At 43.1% G+C, this 19740-nt stretch overlaps 1 protein-coding gene across 9 annotated transcripts in view; it reads right to left on the bottom strand.

Moving 5' to 3' along the window:
- Positions 1-19740, bottom strand: part of CUX1 (cut like homeobox 1) — a 276733-nt gene that overhangs the window by 54123 nt on the left and 202870 nt on the right. For 6 of the 9 annotated variants that reach the window (XR_011682422.1, XR_011682420.1, XR_011682421.1 and 3 more), the window contains exons 16-20: positions 19083-19148; positions 17623-17724; positions 14598-15424; positions 13042-13207; positions 12322-12378 (exon numbers count right to left, since the gene is read on the bottom strand). The exons of 1 other annotated variant lie outside the window; for it this stretch is intronic. Coding sequence is in view for 5 of the 8 variants with exons in the window: in XM_071448036.1 (XP_071304137.1) it covers positions 12322-12378; positions 13042-13207; positions 14598-15424; positions 17623-17724; positions 19083-19148 (1218 nt within the window). In the remaining 3 variants the exon portion in view is untranslated. The remainder of the gene's footprint in view (positions 1-12321; positions 12379-13041; positions 13208-14597; positions 15425-17622; positions 17725-19082; positions 19149-19740) is intronic. 2 more of the 9 variants (XM_071448037.1, XM_071448038.1) reach the window with 2 other exon arrangements.

Genomic DNA, 19740 nt, shown 5'->3' on the forward strand with positions numbered 1-19740 from the left:
CAGGCAGTGCAGGCTCCTCTCCTGAGCATCACCAGGTCTGCAGGAGTCAGGGACATTTAGAGCTGCAGGGCACTGCTCAAGGGGGACCATTTCTGTGGTGGCCAGGAGCTCTTCCCAAGCCCACAGGACGCATCCAACGGGTGAAGCACAGCTCAGATCCACAGCACCCTTCGGCTGGAGGCTCCTTCTGAAGCTCAGGACGTCTCAGATGCAAAGACCTGCAGGTGCCACCTGCTCCAAGCTCCCCAGAAGATCTGAGACATCTACAGGACGTGACACCAGTGCTGCTGTATCCCCTCCAAGGAGGCATCAGTGACAGAGCAGTGCTGAGACACAGATAAGGTTTCACCAGTCCCAGAGGCATCACATCTGCCAGCACACACAGATTCCTTCACTGCAACTTCTCCTGTGCATTTTGAGAGCTGCAGGTTTGCTGCTTTTGCTCAGACCCTGCCTCACCTCTGACAGCAAACTGGCTTTGCATCCAAATCCAAAGTTCAGAGATTTGAACTAGAGCATCTGGATCTGTGAGCAGAAAGCACAAGCCCACTCTCAGTCTGTCCTCCCAGCACATCTGTCCATCCACAGAGACACCCTGTACTCCTGGAGCTGCTGGGAGAGTAACCTGTCCAACCTTTGCTGATAACACAGGCTCAGCTAATAAACTGCAAAAGGAGTCATGGGGAATGAGGTACAGAACATGGTGAAGTTGAGGAAGACCATGCAAAACACAGAAGGTATTCAGGGCCCTCTAAAAGGATTATGAAAAATACTATATTCCAAAGACAGCAGGCAGACAACAGCTGCCTTAAGTTTCAGAGGGAAGTGGATTGAAAAAATGGATCCACTATAATTTTCAGAGACAAATCTCTGTAGTTTATCTGATCCACTATTTAAATTTCAATACACAGTCCTCTATCTGCAGTAATAATAACCAAAATTCCATTTAGTGTTCATTTGAGCAGTCAGGATAAAGTCATTTCTTATTATCTCCCCACTGTGTAAAAAACAGCTTGAAGGTAGGAAGTCAGCAAGCATTTTCACCAAAAAGTAATTATTGTAAGTGACATTTTTACTGCTGGCATGCCATAAGGCGAACTGCGCATTTGGAAGGACAAGTTGCTAAAACAAAATGACAGGGAACTCTGTGACATTCCAACGAGAACCCAAACATGACTGCACTGGGGCTTGCTTTGATGCACCACTTTTCCCACTGTCCAAAGCTCAGGTTTGTGCCAGCCCAGTCCCAGCTGGCTCCTGAGGGGCTGGGGGAACGGGCACATCCCATGGGACTGGGGGCATCCCGGGCTCTGCTTGCTCCCAAATCAGCACATCAGTGGGCAAGATAAAAGCAGACAAATGTGGACAGGAGATTTCTCAGCAACCTCTTAAAAGAGCATTTGCTACTTCAGGGCTGCATTTACCTCCTCATGCAGATGAGTTAATGGACAACAACAGGCCTGGCAGGTTGCCTGAGATCAAAGTGTCTCACACTGGGACTGGATTAGTTTCTGTTTCCCAATGATGAGGCTGCCCATTCTATCCAAGTTGTGGACCAAAACCTGGTGAATGCTGCCCTGAGAATCAGGGCCTGGTCACACACAGCTGGGCAACACCCCCAGGACAACCCTGGTACTCAGCTTCCCAGGGTGTGAGAATTTCAGGGAGAGATTTCTTCCCTCCAACCTTCTGTTTGATTTTACCTTCAGCTATGTCTGCCTTTGCAGGGTCTTATCAAAGAATCACAGAATGATTTGGGTTGGGAGAGACCTTAAATCTCATCTGGCTCCACACCCTACCATGGGCAGGGACACCTTCCACTACCCCAGGTTGCTCCAAGCCCTATCCAACCTCCTTGGACACCTCCAGGGATGAGAAGAAATTAGCATTCTAAAGTTAATCTTTTAAAGCACCATAACAGCAACTCTCCTCACTAACAGTGGGTGCAGCACAAGCCTGAACTAGGTCATAAAGCTGAGCAGCACTTGTGGGAGAGCACTGCAACACATCCCTCTTCTGACTAATTAAAGAAAATACCCGTGAAAGCGCCTTCTCCCAGGTAGTGCTTTTGGTGGATTTACTCTGAGTGAGTGAACCTTGCCTAGTCACAATTTGCAAATTGATTTGGCTCATGAAAATATGATCCTCCCTACAGTTATAAACTCCCCCAGTTCTGTGTAGGGAGTGCACAAAGCTCCCTGCAGTTTGCATCTCTAATGATGTCAAATATGGTGCAGTTAGAGTTGTGAGCACTCACTGGAGTTGCCACCACTCTGACTGTGGAGAATTTGTTTGTTTGTTTGCTTCATAAATGTTGTAACTTTGGGGAAAATGTTATTTTGGGTCCTGGCTCAGAGGGAAATTTTATGCAGATGGGGGGAGGGATCAAAGGAAAATCCCCTTTAGGAAAGTGTGCAGATGTATGTGTGTGTGCACGGAAAGGGGAGGAACCAGCCTTGGTTAACTCTGCAATTACTGGGGCAATATAAAAATAAAGGTTCCCACTCTGCATAGATGTTAAGTGTCAGGAGCACATAAAACTGAATAATCAGGATAGATGTTAGAATTACCTGAAAAAACCTGCTTTTGAGTATTGCTGAAGGACTGCTGCAATTTAAGTTGTAGTTTCAATAACTGTTTTAGCTTTGTGCCTCTATTAGAAAAATGTGTTTTCAGCTCTGGGAAGCAGAAGGAGCTGGAGAAAGCAGATGAAGTTGAGAAAAGACTCACGTAAGATGGGAGCTGGTGATGGACTCATGAGGAGAGATTTACAGCTGGATGTTTAAAACTTGGAGAAGTTGGGCAACCAATTCTCCCTTCAACAAACCTGCAGCCACAAACGCCTCTGAGCTTTAGAAATCCCACTGCTGTGCCCAAAGCTACACCAAGACCTATTTTAATGCTACATAAAGTGGAACCATCAGACTTCTACTGAGTCAGGAGGAGTGGGGAGCACAGATTGCTCTGAAGGATGTCTGGAATCTTGGGCAGGAAGATACAACTGGGGTCAGTCAGCTCCAGTGAAATTTATCCTGAGATCTGACTTTGGAGCAGGCACACCAAGCCCTGACACAACAACACCCCAGGAGAAAACCCTCAGAGGAGAAGAATTAAAGGACATTTTTTGCAATAGCCTGGGGGGAAGATGAGGCCTCTGTAACCCTAAGCATTACTTTACAAAAAAACACAGGGGAAAAAAAAAAAGGGGAAACCTAAGAATTTTTTAGCTAGATTTAGACAGACAGTTGAAAACATCACAGCAATGCCCAGGTCAGGCCAACAGCCCCAAATTATCCTATGATTCTGTGATTCCTGAGCAAAAAGTGGGATCTTGGCATTGAAAAGTGAATTATAATTTTTTGGCTTTACAGGTTACCCTTAACCAATAAAAAAACCCTTTCTAAAAAGACACTTTATTTTAAATTAGATGATTAATGGCAGAATCATGGCTGCTTTAAAAGACATTGCTCTACTCTGCCAACCTTTACTTAATATTCAGATTTTTCTGGTTTTCTGTAACTTAGCTAGAAATCAATATTTAGAAATAACTGCTAGAAAATATTTTCAATAACCTTATTATTAAAGCAGCTTGTGTGCAGATGCTTTATTAAGGATTTTCTGAATGCTAAAACAAATATGTCATGGAAGCAATCAATCAAGATGCCACAACCCCACAGTGTTATATTTTTAGTATCAAGACAAACGTGTGCACAATACCTTTTGGAAAACAGAGGGAGAGCCTCCATGAGGAGGTTCTGCTGCATTTTATGCTGCCTTTGCTGACCTTGTGATTTGATGTGTTAAACCAACTTGCTTGAATGTGGCACCAATTTTATGACTGTTTGTTGTCCTCCTGTGTCAGGAGCCTGAGTGTGAAGGTATTTCCACACCCTCCCCTGAGATCTGAGCCTCGTGTGTGCTCTGGAGCAGAGGCTGCAGCAGGATGTGCACATATGTGCACTGTGCACTGCATTTAGAGAGATCTCCCCCACTAAACAATGTGGACATTCCCTTGCCACAGGCACTGTCCACATGGGATGGATCCCAGGCTAATGACTGCCCTCCCTCCTTCCTTCCTTCCTTCTTTTCCTTCCTTCTTTTCCTTCCTTCTTTTCCTTCCTTCCTTCCTTCCTTCCTTCCTTCCTTCCTTCCTTCCTTCCTTCCTTCCTTCCTTCCTTCCTTCCTTCCTTCCTTCCTTCCTTCCTTCCTTCCTTCCTTCCTTCCTTCCTTCCTTCCTTCCTCCCTCCCTCCCTTCCCTCCCTTCCCTCCCTTTCTTCCTTCCCTTCCTTTCCTTCCATCTCTCACCATCAGCACAGAGTCCCTGCACTCAAGACTCTCCTTTTTTGGAGGAGTGCTGGGGAAAGTGCTGAAACAAAATGACATTTACATTGCACACAACAATATTATAAAAGCTATTAAGGTACATTATTTTACACATCCTCATAATCTCTCCATACTGCTTTACTTAATTTGTGATAAAATTGTTGAGAAAGGGTACTTAATGTAGGACAGTCAGTAAAAGTAATTTATCATCTTCCCGCTTCGGTGCTCACGTTATCAGTGAACTCATTTTCTGCATTCATCATGCAATCAGCCTATTATTTGCATATTAATCAGGCAGTGGACCATGAAAGAGCTGCATCCCAGCCAAATGCTGCACTATCTCAGGAGGAACACTCAGTAATTATCATACATCAGTGTTATGATGTGGTAATTGATTATAACATCTTTCTGTTGCCCCTGGGGAGTCCCACTGCTAACCCAGCTTCAGGCATTCTGTGCAGATTTTTCTCTGAAAATTACAGAAACCATTGCTGTCCTTTTATTAATGTTTTTTACCTTTACAATAGACAGCTCTCTGAGCAGTTCCAAGGTACTTTTGCCTTTTTCTTTCTTTTTATTTAATGAAACCTTCATTAGGGAAAACACCTGTCTTGGATAAAAAAAAGTTAAAAAAACCCCCAGAAACAACCAATCATCCCAATCAGTCCCCCCCCAGAAAACCCAGTTGGGCTCCTTCATATTTGTCCTCTCTCTTTCAAGGTCTGGTGGCTTTTTAGGTGCTGGTGTTGCTTATATAATGCCCTTCCCCATCAAACACAACAAAACGTTGCAACTTCAATAGACAGTAATTGCAAAGTTCGCATAAAGGCAGTTAAGTTGCTTTATTTAGGTGCCAAATGAGAGGCTAATTTTGGTCCTCTCATAAAGGACAAATGAAACATCTGCCAGTTCAAACTTGTACTATTTTTAGGACCCGAGTTCCAGAGGGGTAAAGCAGAGAAACAAGCACTAACCACAGCTGTGGTTACACCGTGGTCAGTCTCACACCTCCTTGGTGTGGGAACCCATCCCAGGATCCCTTGGAAAGCAGCAAGAAAAGGGGAGATGGCTCTCAGAAGGGACCAGATCATGCCAGAAAACAGAGAAGGATGCTTTGACAAGGGCATGGAGGGACAGAACAACAGAGGAATGGCTTCCCACTGCCAGAGGGCAGGGATGGATGGGATATTGGGGAGGAATTCTTCCTGTGAGGGTGGGAAGGGCCTGGCACAGGGTGCTCAGAGCAGCTGGGGCTGCCCCTGGATCCCTGGAAATGCTCCAGGTCAGGCTGGATGGGGGTTGGAGCAACCTGGGCTGGTGGAAGGTGTCCCTGCCATGGTAGGGGTGGGACTGGATGGGCTTTAAGGTCCCTCTCAACCCAAATAATTCAGTGATTCTGTGACAAGTTACCATCAGCAATAGCTTTAACAAGTATAAATACTGAACACATGTACTATTAGGCCTTTTTTACATTTCTTGTTGTAATTGTATTTTCTCCTTTCATTGGCTTTTTAATTGGCTGTCTTTCTCTTTTCACTTTTATTTAAATTTGATCTCAAATCCACTTTGCTTTGTTTTCAATGCAAGTTGCATTTCTCATCAGATTTAAAATAATCACTGGATTCTTTCATTTGCTGTTTCTCTGGAAGGTTGTTGGCAAGTTAAAAAACCCTACAACCCTACATGCATCAAATGAGGTGAGACAAATTCCTAAGTTTCTCTCACACCCTTAATGTAAAGGACAGGCTGGAAGGGAACTTAGAAGACATTAATTTTCTGGTAATATCCTTTTTTTTTTTTCATCTTGGGAATGATTTGCTATCAAGCAATATGTAACTCTGTAATCAGAACAGGCTGTTTATTTCCCTGTTTCAGAGCTGCTGGGTGAGGAGGATTTCCATCCCCATTAGAAGATGGAAATAACAACCCGCACATTTGGTGCTCACACACCTTTTCCCCAGTATTTTGGGAAGAAAATAGCCCATTATCTGTTCTTTGAATTGAAAGCAAGGTAATTTTCATCCAGTGGAGGAGCATTTGGTAATTTGCTGAGCAGCTGCTGCCCAGGGAGGGCCGAGGGTACCGTGGCCATCTCCACCCCACCGGTGGCCACAGGGCTGGACCTGCAGCCCCCCTCCTTTCACCACCAGCAGCCAAAAGACCAACATGAACTTCTGCCAGCTGCCAGAGTCTTCTATCCCCACCAGAAAATCATCTGCTCCCTTTGGAGAAGTGCCTTTCCCAGCTCTTGTGCAGCTGCCAGCCCAGGGGGGACAGAGCGCGGCCGTCACCGCGGCTCCTGACCCCGCCTGGAGCTGCACAGCCCCGGCCTCTCTGGGTGTCTGTGCTGCTCCAGTTGGGCTGAATTTGCTTTTCCAATCTCTCAGCTCCTCGTTTTCCACCCAGCCCCTCTGTGGCTTGCAGCTGGCAGTGGGGAGGGGGTGTGGGTCCCTCCCCAGGGGAGGCCGCGCGCCTCCGAATGCGCACGCAGAGGGGAAGGAAAATGCTGGTAATTAATGAAGTGAAGTAATAAGTAATGAAATTAACAACAGTGGAAGTTACAGAGCTCGACTACTCAATGGCCATGGTTTCTCTCCCTAACTACATCTCCTTTTTAGCAGCTCTCATGCTAACTGCTACTCTGTGAACTACCTGAGAAGCCTGAGGCAATAATGGTCAGGAAAGTTTCTTTTTTTTCACACAGCTTAAAAAACATCTTCACTTATTAATTCTGCTCTTTGAAAATAAAGACTTTAAGGATAAGGCATTGCTGTGCCTGGCTCAGTGCTGCTGCAGAGCCACACTTGAACTCCTTGCTTGGGGATCTCACACTAAGGGGGAGTGAGTGTCAAGGACCCACATTCCCAAATTAACTACAGAAATAAACCTAGCTGCAACCTGACTGGGTAACTTCTCCAAAACAAATGCTAGGAGTCCATAACTGCACTTAGGAGTGAATTAAATTTGCCTTTAGAATCCAGCACAGGTCTCCTCTTTGCTGTATTAACAGGAACATTGTAATTGAGTCACAAGGACTATCAGCCTAGAAAACAGTGTTCACTCTCTGATTTTGTGTTTTATTTTAGCCCTTCTAAAAGCCCTTTAGCCCTTTTCACAGCAAAGCTGTGACCACAGTGAGGACTGAGTTGTCTTCTGCAAATTTAACCACTGGGTGGTTCCATGGACAGAGAAGAATACAACCAGGAGAGGAATTTCTCCACCAATACTGACTATTTGCAAACATCACTGATGGAAAAGGAGCAGGGCTGTGGGAGGCAGCCTGGGCAGGACAGGTTTCAGAAGGAAGCAGGAATGCCCAGCTGATGGCCAGGAATTGGAGCCAATCCTGTACTCAGAATCAACTCGAGGCACTGACTTCTTGCTGCATTCCCAGGTCCCAGTGAGGTGCCTTGACAGCAATTCTCCTGGTTTTACTGATACCAGAAAGGCTGCCAGGGAGCTTTTCATGGTCCAAATGTCAGGGAAGTGGCACAGAAGATGATCACACACATTACAGACAGACTACAGCAGCTGCCCTTATGAGGAGCCAACTGATACCCTATGGTTTGAAATCAACACAGCCACAGACAACTGCTCCTGAGCCCAATCCCACACCACACAGAAAGAATGTGGAAACTTCACCAGGATGTGCTGCAGGGATAAGCATGAAGGTAACTCTTTGGCTGACATTGGAATTCAGCTCTGAACTTTAAACCACAGTTGCACCTAGCACAAAAGGCCACAACTTTCCCAAGTCCAAGACTTGGGAATTGGTCATCAAACACAAAACATCTCTGCAAGGAATTCCTGCAGTCTGCTGTCTGAGCCATGTGATCTCCCTTCTCTTCCATTTCACAGACTACATTAACCACAAACATTTCATGTCATACATTTTTATTAACCTGGAATGCCAGCAAATGACTGCAAAACCATTTTTCTCTCTTTTTTTTTTTTTTTTTGATTCAACAACAAAAACCAGCTCCAATTTGGGAAGGTCTGTCAGCATCACTGCACCAATCACTTTGGTGATGTCACAGTGAAAGGATTCAGCTCTTGCTGTTCTAATCCCAACTGTGCTCTGGAGCACCATTGCACAGCTCTGCCCACCCAAACAAACCAGAACAACGCAAGAAAAGATGATAAAACACAAGGAGGTGGCTTCTACTTTGCCACCACAAGGCTACTGAGCTCTTCTCAGGAGTACATCAGGATGGTGTTCCCAAATTTGGGCTCTCAGCCTGAAACACACTCTCTCCCTACTTTGTTTCTCCAATGTGACAGAATTCTCCTGGTACCAGGAAAATGGGAATGCCCACCCAGCACACAGTTAACTACCTGCCCACTAAGCAGCTCTGTACTGGCCAATGTTACAGGAATCTGTGTTACATAAATGAAAATACAATGGATACCTGGCTCTGCCATCACACCCTGATCTCTCTGTTAATATCATAACAACACAAAATCATCCTGAGGTTTTTCTGATTTGTGTTCCCAAGGGGTGATAAGAAGTAATCTCCCCGTTGTTATTTTGAAAAGAAAGCTTTTATGCATATTTTAGTTGATCTAAATACAGTAGATCTCGGGTTTTTAAATCACCAGATAATACGCAATTATCTCCAGCTAGATTCTGATTTTGAAACAAGCTCTAATTAGCTCCCCATTTTATGCTGCTATAATCCTTTCTTCAACTCCCATGAGTGTTACTATTGCTAAGCAGCATGAGGTTAGGAATGATGGATGATACCCAGAAAGGAAGACAAACAAAAGGGAAATTCAAAATCCCCTGAGATCACCCGCAGCTGTATCGGCAAATGAAGATTTCCACATTAGGTCATAAGACGACCCTTACAGAAACACACACCAAAAAGGCACGTCCTCTTCCCACTGAGTATTTGCAGCCCTTTCATGTAGTATAGAGAGAGTATATGTCCTTCACAGAGGATAAAGCAAAAAGTGAATGTAAAAATTCAGCTTTCCTGAGAGCAGCCACGGACGGAATCAACAGCACCAAAAAGGAAACTCTGTCTCAATCTCCTATAGATACGCAGCACAAACCCCCAAAATAAAACCAACTAATAAAAGCTGTGCACAGTACAAGCATTTAGAGAAATATCTGAGCCTTCTCCTGGCACATGGCAACTGTTCAAACCCACCCCGGCTCCCATCAGCAGTAATGCAACTAAATAAGGGCCAAATTCATCAGGAAAAAATGCTGATGCAGTTGGGTGACACTAATTCAACTTTTTTTTCCATGTGATTTGGTCCATGCTTTTGACACATAAATCATTAAAAAGGCAGATTTACCCAAGGGCATTAGAGCATTTAGGTGGAAAAAAATACACAGAAAAAATGTTAGAAAAGGCACAACAATACTATTTTTGACCACCTAGGGTACAGACACCATTTTTGTGTAAAACATGTTCCCTGAAACTTGCACAAAATCACCAAGCCTTGAGGGAAGCTCACAGGGAGGAAATACAGGTATATACCTGGCTGTCATTTTGGTATAGGCTGTTTTTTATGAAATCCAGCAATACAGCTTCCAAAGAAGAAAACCAAGCTTGGCTTCCCTTTGCCATCTCAACATATATATAAATATATAAGATATATGTATGTTTATCCATTCATTATAGGAAACACTGATGGGCCCATCTGTCTACACGTGAAAATGGAAAATTACTGGACAAAAGGTGAGATTTTCATGAATGAGGTGTTAATCAAAACTTCATGATGTAGAAGTGCAACTAACTGGGCCAGAAATCCAGAAAATCTTGTTAGTTTGATAGAATAGAGCCAAACAGTAATGAAAATATCCCAGCTAATGAAAGTTTGAGTCGTTACTATGCATGTTGACACTCTGTACACTGAAGACCTTCTTGGCAAAGCACTCAGGAGCCACTGAGTGTATTAGTTTAATTTCACTTCTTTTCCTTCATGCATTCAACAAGTTCCCAGCCAATTATATTACATGGAAAAGGCTCCAGACCTTTCCTCGTTTCAAAATTGTTCTGATTAATTTCTGTTTTAAAATTACAAGTATGCAACCTTCTCTGCCTTGATTTTCCTGGGAAACGTCTCAGAAGACCAGAAAATTGGAGCTCCCTCTCTCTCTTTTTTTTTTTCCTCCCTGCCCTGGAGTGATGGATCTTTCACAAATGCATAATTATTATTACCTTTTCCAAACTGTTTGCTGCATTTTTAATTACAGAACAGCTGCTAATAAAAGGAAATTACCAAACTGCCCTTCCTCACTCAAATAACTTGGTCTTTTTTGCTCTTTTGTTCTGCCTGGTGTCACAACCTTCCTTATGCCTTTGCACGGAGAAAGGCACCAAGAAAAGAACATTTTGTACAACAATTCTATTTTTAATCCTCCGAGAGGAGGTAGAAAAGGGCACGAGCCCATTTTCTCATTTGTAAGTCGGCTTTAAGGAATGAAGGAGGACAATCATCAATAACATGATTTTATTAGCTGATAGGAACGTGTCACCTCACAAAATATTAGCTCAAGGGCAGGAACTGACAAATGACACTGGGAGTGTGGGAGGGAACAAAATATCCCAGCAGCAAAACTGAACTTCCTGAAGGAAATCACTTTCAGCTCCCAGCGATCCCCCCGGGAATCCAGAGGGTGGCTGGATTTTAATACTATGGGCTTGTCTTTCCATCTTTTATAATTAGAGCTAGTCATAAATATGAAGATTAGCAATAACAATGCAGCATTTCCCAGCTCCTCTGATTTCAAATTCCCCCTAAAATGGCTACAATTAATTACTCATATTTTCCACGCCGTCTCAGGCGTTTGTAACTGTGACACTCTTGCACGGCATTGATGCCACAAAAAAAGTACTCAATGGCATGTTTTTAATGAACCATCACAGGAAATTTCCATGTTCCTTAAATGCTTGGCTATAAGTAACAATAGCCCTATGATTGCAAATAATTTTCTCCCATTTTGGTTTTGTTTTCATGGCTTGTTTTTACTGGGGGCATTTTTTTTTTCCCTTTCTTTTATGTATTTATTTTCAACTGTTCTCCTTAAGAAAAACGTGGACTGAATATCATCACAAATTTTCTTCAAGTAAAATCTTTTAGAATGCAAAATAGTTTCTCCAGTAGAGAGAAAAAAACCACTTTAGCTGGGATATTTAGAGTAAAGCCAGCAAGCTGCAGAAAAAAAGGAGTATTTCAGAATAGCAGAAAGGTGGAAGAAGAACACAACCCTTCCCTGTCTGTGCCCTGAAATGCAGCAGTTCTCCAGCACAGGGCACTGGCTGTAAGCAGAGAGCAGGGCACGGGTATTTTTCTGGAGTGTTTTACGTCAGTGAAGCATTTCATTGGTAAGAGGCTGTGTGGGTAGAGTTTGGTATCTAACAGCAGGAACACAGCTGTTCTCTCCTGTCCCAGCCTCCCTCCTATCCTGTGACCATCTCTAAAGCCTTCAGCCACTCACTTCCCTGACACTCAGCTTTGCTGCATCTGCTTTTTTATTTATTTTTATTTTTTGAAAATGGAAAGGAGAAAAAAATAAAGTCAGCTGGGAATATTTAACGAAGCTCGAAACAGACGTAACGTGGTCTGTTCCCCACCTTTGGATTAACAAAGCAGATTTTGTGCAAAGGAGAGTGGAAAAAAACCTACCAACAAGTGAGGCAGCTGCAGTATGTGGATCACATTACAAACCAAGGGCTTGTTTTACAGCCATTGTCACATGTCACATTGATAAGCTGAACTATGGCAAAAAAACACCCCTTACAGAGCCAATGATCTCTAAGATCAGACAGAGTCTCTTTACCTAATATATGCAGCTAAATATGTGTGCTCCCTACATCTGCCATAGCAACAAGGAGAGAAGGAGGAATTAACTGCATTAATAAAAAAAACTGAAGGGACTCCTGTATGATACAACAAAATGTGAGAAACCTCTCAGCATCAAAGCAAACGCAACAAAAGCACAGAGAATTATTTCAGAGCAAATCATTGAAACCAGCTGATTACCTGAGCTTGCACATCCCTGCTGTAGGGAATCCTGTAATGATGTCACAGAGTGAAGGACTAGATAAGAGAGGAGAGGAAAATCAGGGAACAATAAAAGGAGATGCCAAACCACAAACTAAACAGTAAGCAGGCTCAACAAATAGCAAAGTGCTGATCTCGGCAAGGGCTCGCTGCTCAGTTAACTCATGGCACAGAAAGGTGCAGCCAGGCCAGGCTCCAGCCTGGCTTTTCTGTGTCAATAGGTACTAGGGGAAGAGACAGCCACAATAAAAGTGTCATTGCAACCCAGCATTCCCCCTTTAAAGCTCAGTTTTCCAGCTCACCTCCTGAGACAGCAATCGATATTCTCCCTGGAACAATCCAAATCCCCTGTGCAACCCTAGGAAACAGCGCACAGCATTTTCCAGCTCTTTGGCCAAAATTTTTGGGATTGTGTGTCATATTCATGCCTAGATAATATCACCCTAATGAGGAACTTGATAACTGCTGCTTATCAATTACACATAAATGTTCATAAACATTCCCAGCACATCCCCTTAGGGACTGGCCGGGCTGCCAGGGTGGGATGGTGCCACTTCCATAACGCCTGGACCAGCACTGGTGCAAGGCTGGCTTACTGCAAATTTAAAAAAAATTAAAAAATACAGAAAATAGAAAAAGAAAAAAAAATAAAAAATCTCCTCCTCCTCAACTCAAACAACATAGTGGAATTTTAATTACCTTGTCCTTGTTGCTGCCCTTGTGCAGGCAGGACACACTGTCCCAGCTCACCATTCAACCAGAGCTGCATACGAATAAATGGTTCTCGGCCTTTTTGGGTCAATTTGCTCCATGGCTTTGGCCTGGAGAGCATGTCACTGACACTTCCTTGGGACAGCCCCAATACCTGAAGTGAAGCAACCAAGAATGGCACGTTAACACACTGGCAGTGGAAACGGGGGGAATTTAAATCATTTTGGTTTCCTTTACTGTATCGCTCAAATTGTTTGTATATGGGCAATTATAAAAGCTGTAAAAATTGGACAATTATAAAAACTGTATTCTGTGGATACTCAGATGGAAATGCTTTTCTTCCTGCCGTGTTGCCTTCTGAAGGAAGGTGGGTTTTTCCTGTAGGATCTGGGTGGCAGCAGCCTGGTGAGGGATTTGCATGCTTTTCATATTTTGTGTCAAACAGTTTCATCAGTTTTAACAGGAAAAACACCGAGTCCAGGCACACACAGGCAGATGAAACAGGCAATGACTGGCATGTATTTTGTTCTCAAACAAAAATAATTGGGACTTTTGAGACTAGGCCTATATTTGGTTGATTTTTGGGGGATGAATTATAACGATGTGTGTTTTCACCTGTAGCAGCGGCTGCTCCACATAAGTAAATATTTAAGAATACAGCTGAATGCAGGGGGGAGGGGGGAGAATTTCAGACAGGCAGAATGCAATTACTTGCCTGGTATTCAGCACAGGTACAAGAGTTAAAAATCATACTTAATGAAAGCTGCCATGGGATCTTTAATGACCCCGAGAGGTCAGACTTTTCATTTTACATCTTAGTGAGAAGGTAATAGTGCGATGCCAGCTCCTATTACACTTTTATATTGATTCAATTCTTTATAGGGAGAAGAAACAACAAATGTCCAACACTTTTTACAGCCTGGGAGGGGTTTTCTGGTGGTTAGGGACCCTCAAAATCCCACGTGCTCAGTGCTTAGGGCTCACAACGTGAGAACTTCAGGGAGCCTTATCTGTAATCAAACATTGCCCTAAAACATCTCAGAGCACACTGAGGTACTGAGCACCAGGTATTAGAAACGACTTGGAATTCTTGACTTCAGACTAAGGAGAGTTAGGGGATTTTCCATGTGTTTGTTTTAATGCCCTTGTGCACATTTCCAAATAATAACGAAAGAGGAAAAATGCTCTTGTGTCCATAATCTTTGCTTATAACAAAGTTAAGACTCTCCAGTCATGACAATGGCATTACTCAAATATTCCACGAATTCATTACATTAAGCATGAAATATTGAGTCTCAGCAACGTCTGCTTCAGCTTTCAAGCTTTCTAAACTCGGGGCCCCATTCCTAATTCCAAGTGGCTGAAGCCCATCCCTGTATAAAAACCCTTGCAATTCCTACCACAGAGGGAAACTAACACTTTGTAAGTTTTGAAATACTTCAAACACGGGGCAAAACCATTTTTCCACAGGACCCCTCTGGCTCTGTAAGGAGCAGAGGGCACAATCACAAGACTGGTGAAACAAGAGAGAACCACTTCTTTACCTTTTCCCCAAAGATCCTTTGGCAGATGCCATTCTTTGCTAGCTTTTCCTTGACCTGCCGCGTTAGCTCTATGGTATCCACCTCCTGGTACATATAAATCTCATACTGCTCGGGTGTCAGTGGAGGAACCGAAGGTTTGGATGGCTTGGACAAGGACACGATAGGGGATGAAGGGAGGGGGCTATTCTGTGGTGTCTCACTGCGACTCGCCCCAGTCATGCTCAATTCAGAACTCTGCGAGTACGGAGATTCCGCGTTTGGCCACTCTTTCCAATACTCGGAAGAAGACGGTCCTTGGAGCTGGCTACGATCTGGCCTAGTCTGATTGCTGACCTTTTCTTTTCCACCACTGGCTTCCTCAACTTTTATATCTTCAGGAAGAGCTGCATTTCTTCTCTCATGCTGCACAGTATTCCACCAATGGTCCTTCCAAACACCACCACGTCCCAACTCATTTTTAACATGCCTCAACATACCCTGGGCAGAATCACTTATTCCATGAAGCTCTAAAACAGGTGCCTCCTGAGGCTCCTTTTTGAGCCCAGAGAGGTTCTGCAATGCAGAGATACTGGAATCAGTGACAGATGAATGTTTCTTCAGGGATATGGCCAAAGGAGAATAGCTGGAAACCGAAGACATTGCAGGTGTAGACACTAGTTTGGGGGACAGGATAGAAATGTCAGCTTGAGATAGAGGTGGTGTTTTTAAGGCAGGTTCAAGGGCAGCCTGCTGTGCCTCCATTTCCCGTCGGGCTTGTTGCAGAATGGATCGAATTGCATCATCAGAATTGCCACTGCTAGAGGCAGAAGGCGGCTGAGCCGGCTCAGCTATGAAAAACAACCAAAAGACTAAATGCAACAGAGGAAAATGCTTTATATTCAACACGTGCTACTGTAAACATTTCCCTGACAGGGAAAGAAAAAAAAAAAAAACAAAACCAAAACGGGGCTGAAATACATTTCTGGATGGGAGGGAGGAGTTTTCACTAAGCAAAGATTTGCACTTTTCAAAATAATGTAAGATTTCCAAAGTCCTTCACTGGAAAATTTTGAGAGTTGCCAAAGTGCTGGATGTTTGCACGCACAGACTCAGCTGCACAAGTCTGGGATCACTTGCCCTTCCACCATTGTAAAAATTTTCAAATAAATGCCTTTGAAAATCAACCCTTCACTTCTTCTTCCCCCACCCCCATGTGGTCAATAACATTTTATAGCTGCATTTACAAAGTTATTTAAGCTTTCACTTCACTCTTTTCTCCACAAATGAATTTAACACGCGCTCAGAACTGAACACAGCTGCATTCACCTGGACAGACTATTACAGTATAAATAACCTGAGACCTTTTAACTTCAAAAACACAACACACACATCACAACAAAGACAGAACTTAAGGAAGACATGATCATCATTATTTCACTTGACAAACTAAATATGCTCCTGCTTCCTGATTTCTTGTACCATGGTCCCAACCACTGAAATAAACAGCTCTACCAGAGCCAGGCTGACACCTGGCCATCCCCCTCTCCCTTATCTGAAGCTCTAGGAAGGAGTCACAGGTGCTTTCAGCAGAGATAACCCCCAAATGCAGCACTCCAGTGGGGAACCAGGATTTGGGTGGCTGTGCTGCAGCAGTTGGGGATGAGCAGAGACTGGAACGTGGGTGGGGAATTATCTCTGCAGAGCCAGGAGGTTTTGCAATGGCATCTGCTTCTATTTCAGTCTCCACTGAGGTCCCCAGTGCTTGGAAACAAGTTCCTCTGAAAGCTGCTCTGCAGAGAACAGGCAAAGTGAGGCACCAGGTGGGAGCAGGGAAACCCACACTGCAAGGAGTGGCCCCAAAGTGAAATAAGATTTCCAACACTCTGTGTATCACTCCAGTAATACTCAAACTCATCTGAATGCACTTCTGAATTTGCCTCCCTACATTCCTTCCTGTCACACTCTGCAAAATACATGAAAAGCTAAGAAATAGGAAAAAAAGACAGTGAGACTATCTCTGCTGTTTTATCTGCTGGTTTCACAGGGAGTTTTGAGGCCAAATTAATATTTGAAAGGAAGTCTGAGACTCTCAGATGAAACATGCTACTGAGTAACATTCTTGCAGTTCCCTGTACAAAGCCCATATTTTTCTCTATGTAATAATTTCCTGCATAAAATCATATTATTTAGATCATATATTAACTAGTGTTTTCTACTCTGCCATGAGATTAACTTAGTTTTCATTTGAAAGACAACTATCCAAAACTGTAAACCAGTATTTACTTTAAAAAATGAAACAAGTATTGCACAGTAATTTCTACTTCAGCCCAATAGCACTACTGGGATCTCTTAAAACTGAGAGGGCCATGGACTAGACAGAAATGTTAATTACATGACAGCATATAATGAGAAATTAGACTTATCTCAGGCTAAGAGGGATTTTTTGGGAAAAGGAATATGTTTAGGATTTGCCAGCTCATTCACTGAATACGTTCTGTAACCAAAAATAAAATCATCTAAGAGCCAGGACTGAGTGTGCCTATATGAGTACAGGATGTACCATGGTGCTGGGACTGGTAATTGCTGCCTGGAGTGTGACCTTCACCCCAGCAAATCCATCCAGCCCCTCTCCCATGCAGTTGTGTCCCTGGGGCCTGAGTGAGACAGAAGAGAAGAGAAAGCAGGAGCTGTTCCCTTCCAAGGAGCAAACTGGGAGAAGAAAGGATTCTGTAGGTTCCCCTCAGTGACTCCTGCAGGTCTGGAGGGCAGGAGGAGCTCAGAGCTCTCTTTATCACAGGGATAAAGGTGTTCAGAAATCCCACAGGGAGCAGGGCAGAGCAGAGACCCCACCACGCCGTGTGTGACCTTAACTTGGGACGTCTCAGAGACAGAAACAACTCCGCTAAATAACAACAAAAACCTCCAAAAAACTCTTCAAACCTACACTGAATCTTTTAAGAATATAATTAACTGGCCAGAAAGCTCATGGCAATTGTTTTAATTAAATTCTGCAGTAAAAGCAGGCAGAGACAAAATGAGGCTGTACCTGTTTTCTGGACTTGCAGCTCCCTTTTGGCTTGTTCGAGGATGGATTTGATGGCTTCATCAGAGCCAGACTCTGCGGTTCGGATTCGTGTGGTTATGTTACCTGGGGAGGAAAACACAACTAATGACACCAGGGAAACTCTTATTTGGCTGTTTTTGTAACACAAACACATACTGTATGGGATACATGGCCAGCACAACCTGAGGACAACTTGCACAGGACCTTTACCAACATTTACATCACATAAAAAATGTACTTAACATAATAAAAGCAAAATATCCTTGTTGTGCCTGTCTCTAGCTGCCCCAGAATGGTGAGAACACCAGAGGAAGAACTAGGTGGTCATATATTCCTTTTCTATGATAACATATCTAGATCTATTCTTTTTCCTTTTCTTTTTGGTATTTTTTTTGGAGGGGAAGAGGAAATAGAAAGGGAAAAGAACTGGAGGGGAAAGGAAGAAAGCTAAAAAAAAATAAGCCCAGGAATCAACTTTAAAATGGCATCAGCTGCTAGGCAAAGTAGGATGAGTATACATTCAGCCCAAAACAGAATTAAAAAGTAACTGGATAAAAATAATTTTTAACTTTCTAGAGGTTAATACAGTAAGAGAAAGAGTAATTTAAATGCAGATACCACTTGAAGTACTCTCCAGTTAAGAGCTATTACTTGGTTGTTTGGTTTTGCTTCTTTTTTTTGTTTTGTTTTTTGTTTTTTAACCTCTAAGGGGAAGAAAAGGAGGGAAAACTGTGAATGCTACTGCACTTAACTGCATTTTCCATTATGAGATTACTGTTTGTAAGCAATTGAGGTAATTTGTGACTGGAGTCAAAATAACTACAGACTTTTGATGTACCTGCCTTTGTTTTTCCTTCTTTCTGGTTTCACTAAAAGAAAATTTCTGGAACTAATCTATAACAAAAATGTGCAGACTTCCTGTTCAGTGGTAATTTATGGATCTGATGTTCACTTATCTTGTTGCCTTTTTCATATATAATACAGAACTAAGCATCACACTAATTTAGCAGTGTATTAAAGTGGAATTTGTCAGCATAAGCCCCATGAGAAGAAAGAAGTAAGCCTAGAGCAGAAGCAGTATGCAATTGATGTTATAACTGTGCATCTTTCTCCCTCCAAAACCATAAAAATAGCAAAGAGAGCATTTCAATAAATCTGATGACTTTATAAAGCCACTTCCATCACTTCTCTCTCTTTATCTGTTTTGCAGGGGGGATGGGAGTGGAAGAACTATCCAAACAGGGTTACGTTAGTACAGCAGCAGCAGAATTAGAAAAAGCAAAGTGTTCATCTAACCCATGGTTTGTTTTATACTTACTGTCTGTTTTTCTATCAGATTCCAGGCCAGAATCAAACTGCACAGTTTTAAGGAAACACACAGCTAAAGCACACTCCACTTCCTAGGGATTGACTGCAAAGAAAAACACCTGCCTGTGACGTACCTTCAGCCCCATTTCTTCGTTTCGGTACTTCCTGAAATAGTCTGTTCAGGTTCTGGCCTGGATTCTCTGTTGAAAAACAAGTTTGGTAAGAACAAAACAATCAGGGGATGGTTGCTCTGACATCACGGGCTGTGTGACATGAGGAGCTGGCAGCCTGGCCCTGAGCTCTCCTGGCCCCTCGGGCCCCTGAGCAGGAGGAACTGGCTACTTGGGAAGAAGCAAGGCTGGCTGATTTGTTAATAAAGATTACAGCTATGTTCGGAAAGGAGATTAGACAGATATAAATAAATGTCTAGAGATACCAAAAATGAAGAGGTTAAAGATGGGCAGATAATCCCCTCAAGTACAATCATCAAAAGGAAGAACAGATTATAAATCTAACAGTGTGTGCTTCCAATTAAACAAAATCTAGGAAAACCCTGCCTGTCCTTTCCAATATTTCTTGACTGTAAACAACTTACTTTTCAGTTTCTCTAAATGTAAATCTCAGCCTTAAGATGAATCACAATGAAATGCATGTTACTTCTTAAAATCGCTGCCTTAAATATGCAAAGCTGCTTTAAACTGGGATTGTGTTTTAATTACTCATCTCATGCATCACCTACCCTATTTTGTCAGAACACTTTGGGGAAAAAACATAATCACACAAGACACAACA

The sequence above is a fragment of the Agelaius tricolor genome, unplaced genomic scaffold (genome assembly GCF_023055355.1).
Source record: "Agelaius tricolor isolate 1412-34295 unplaced genomic scaffold, bAgeTri1.0.p SCAF_25, whole genome shotgun sequence".
In the NCBI taxonomy this organism is placed as follows: Eukaryota; Metazoa; Chordata; class Aves; order Passeriformes; family Icteridae; genus Agelaius; species Agelaius tricolor.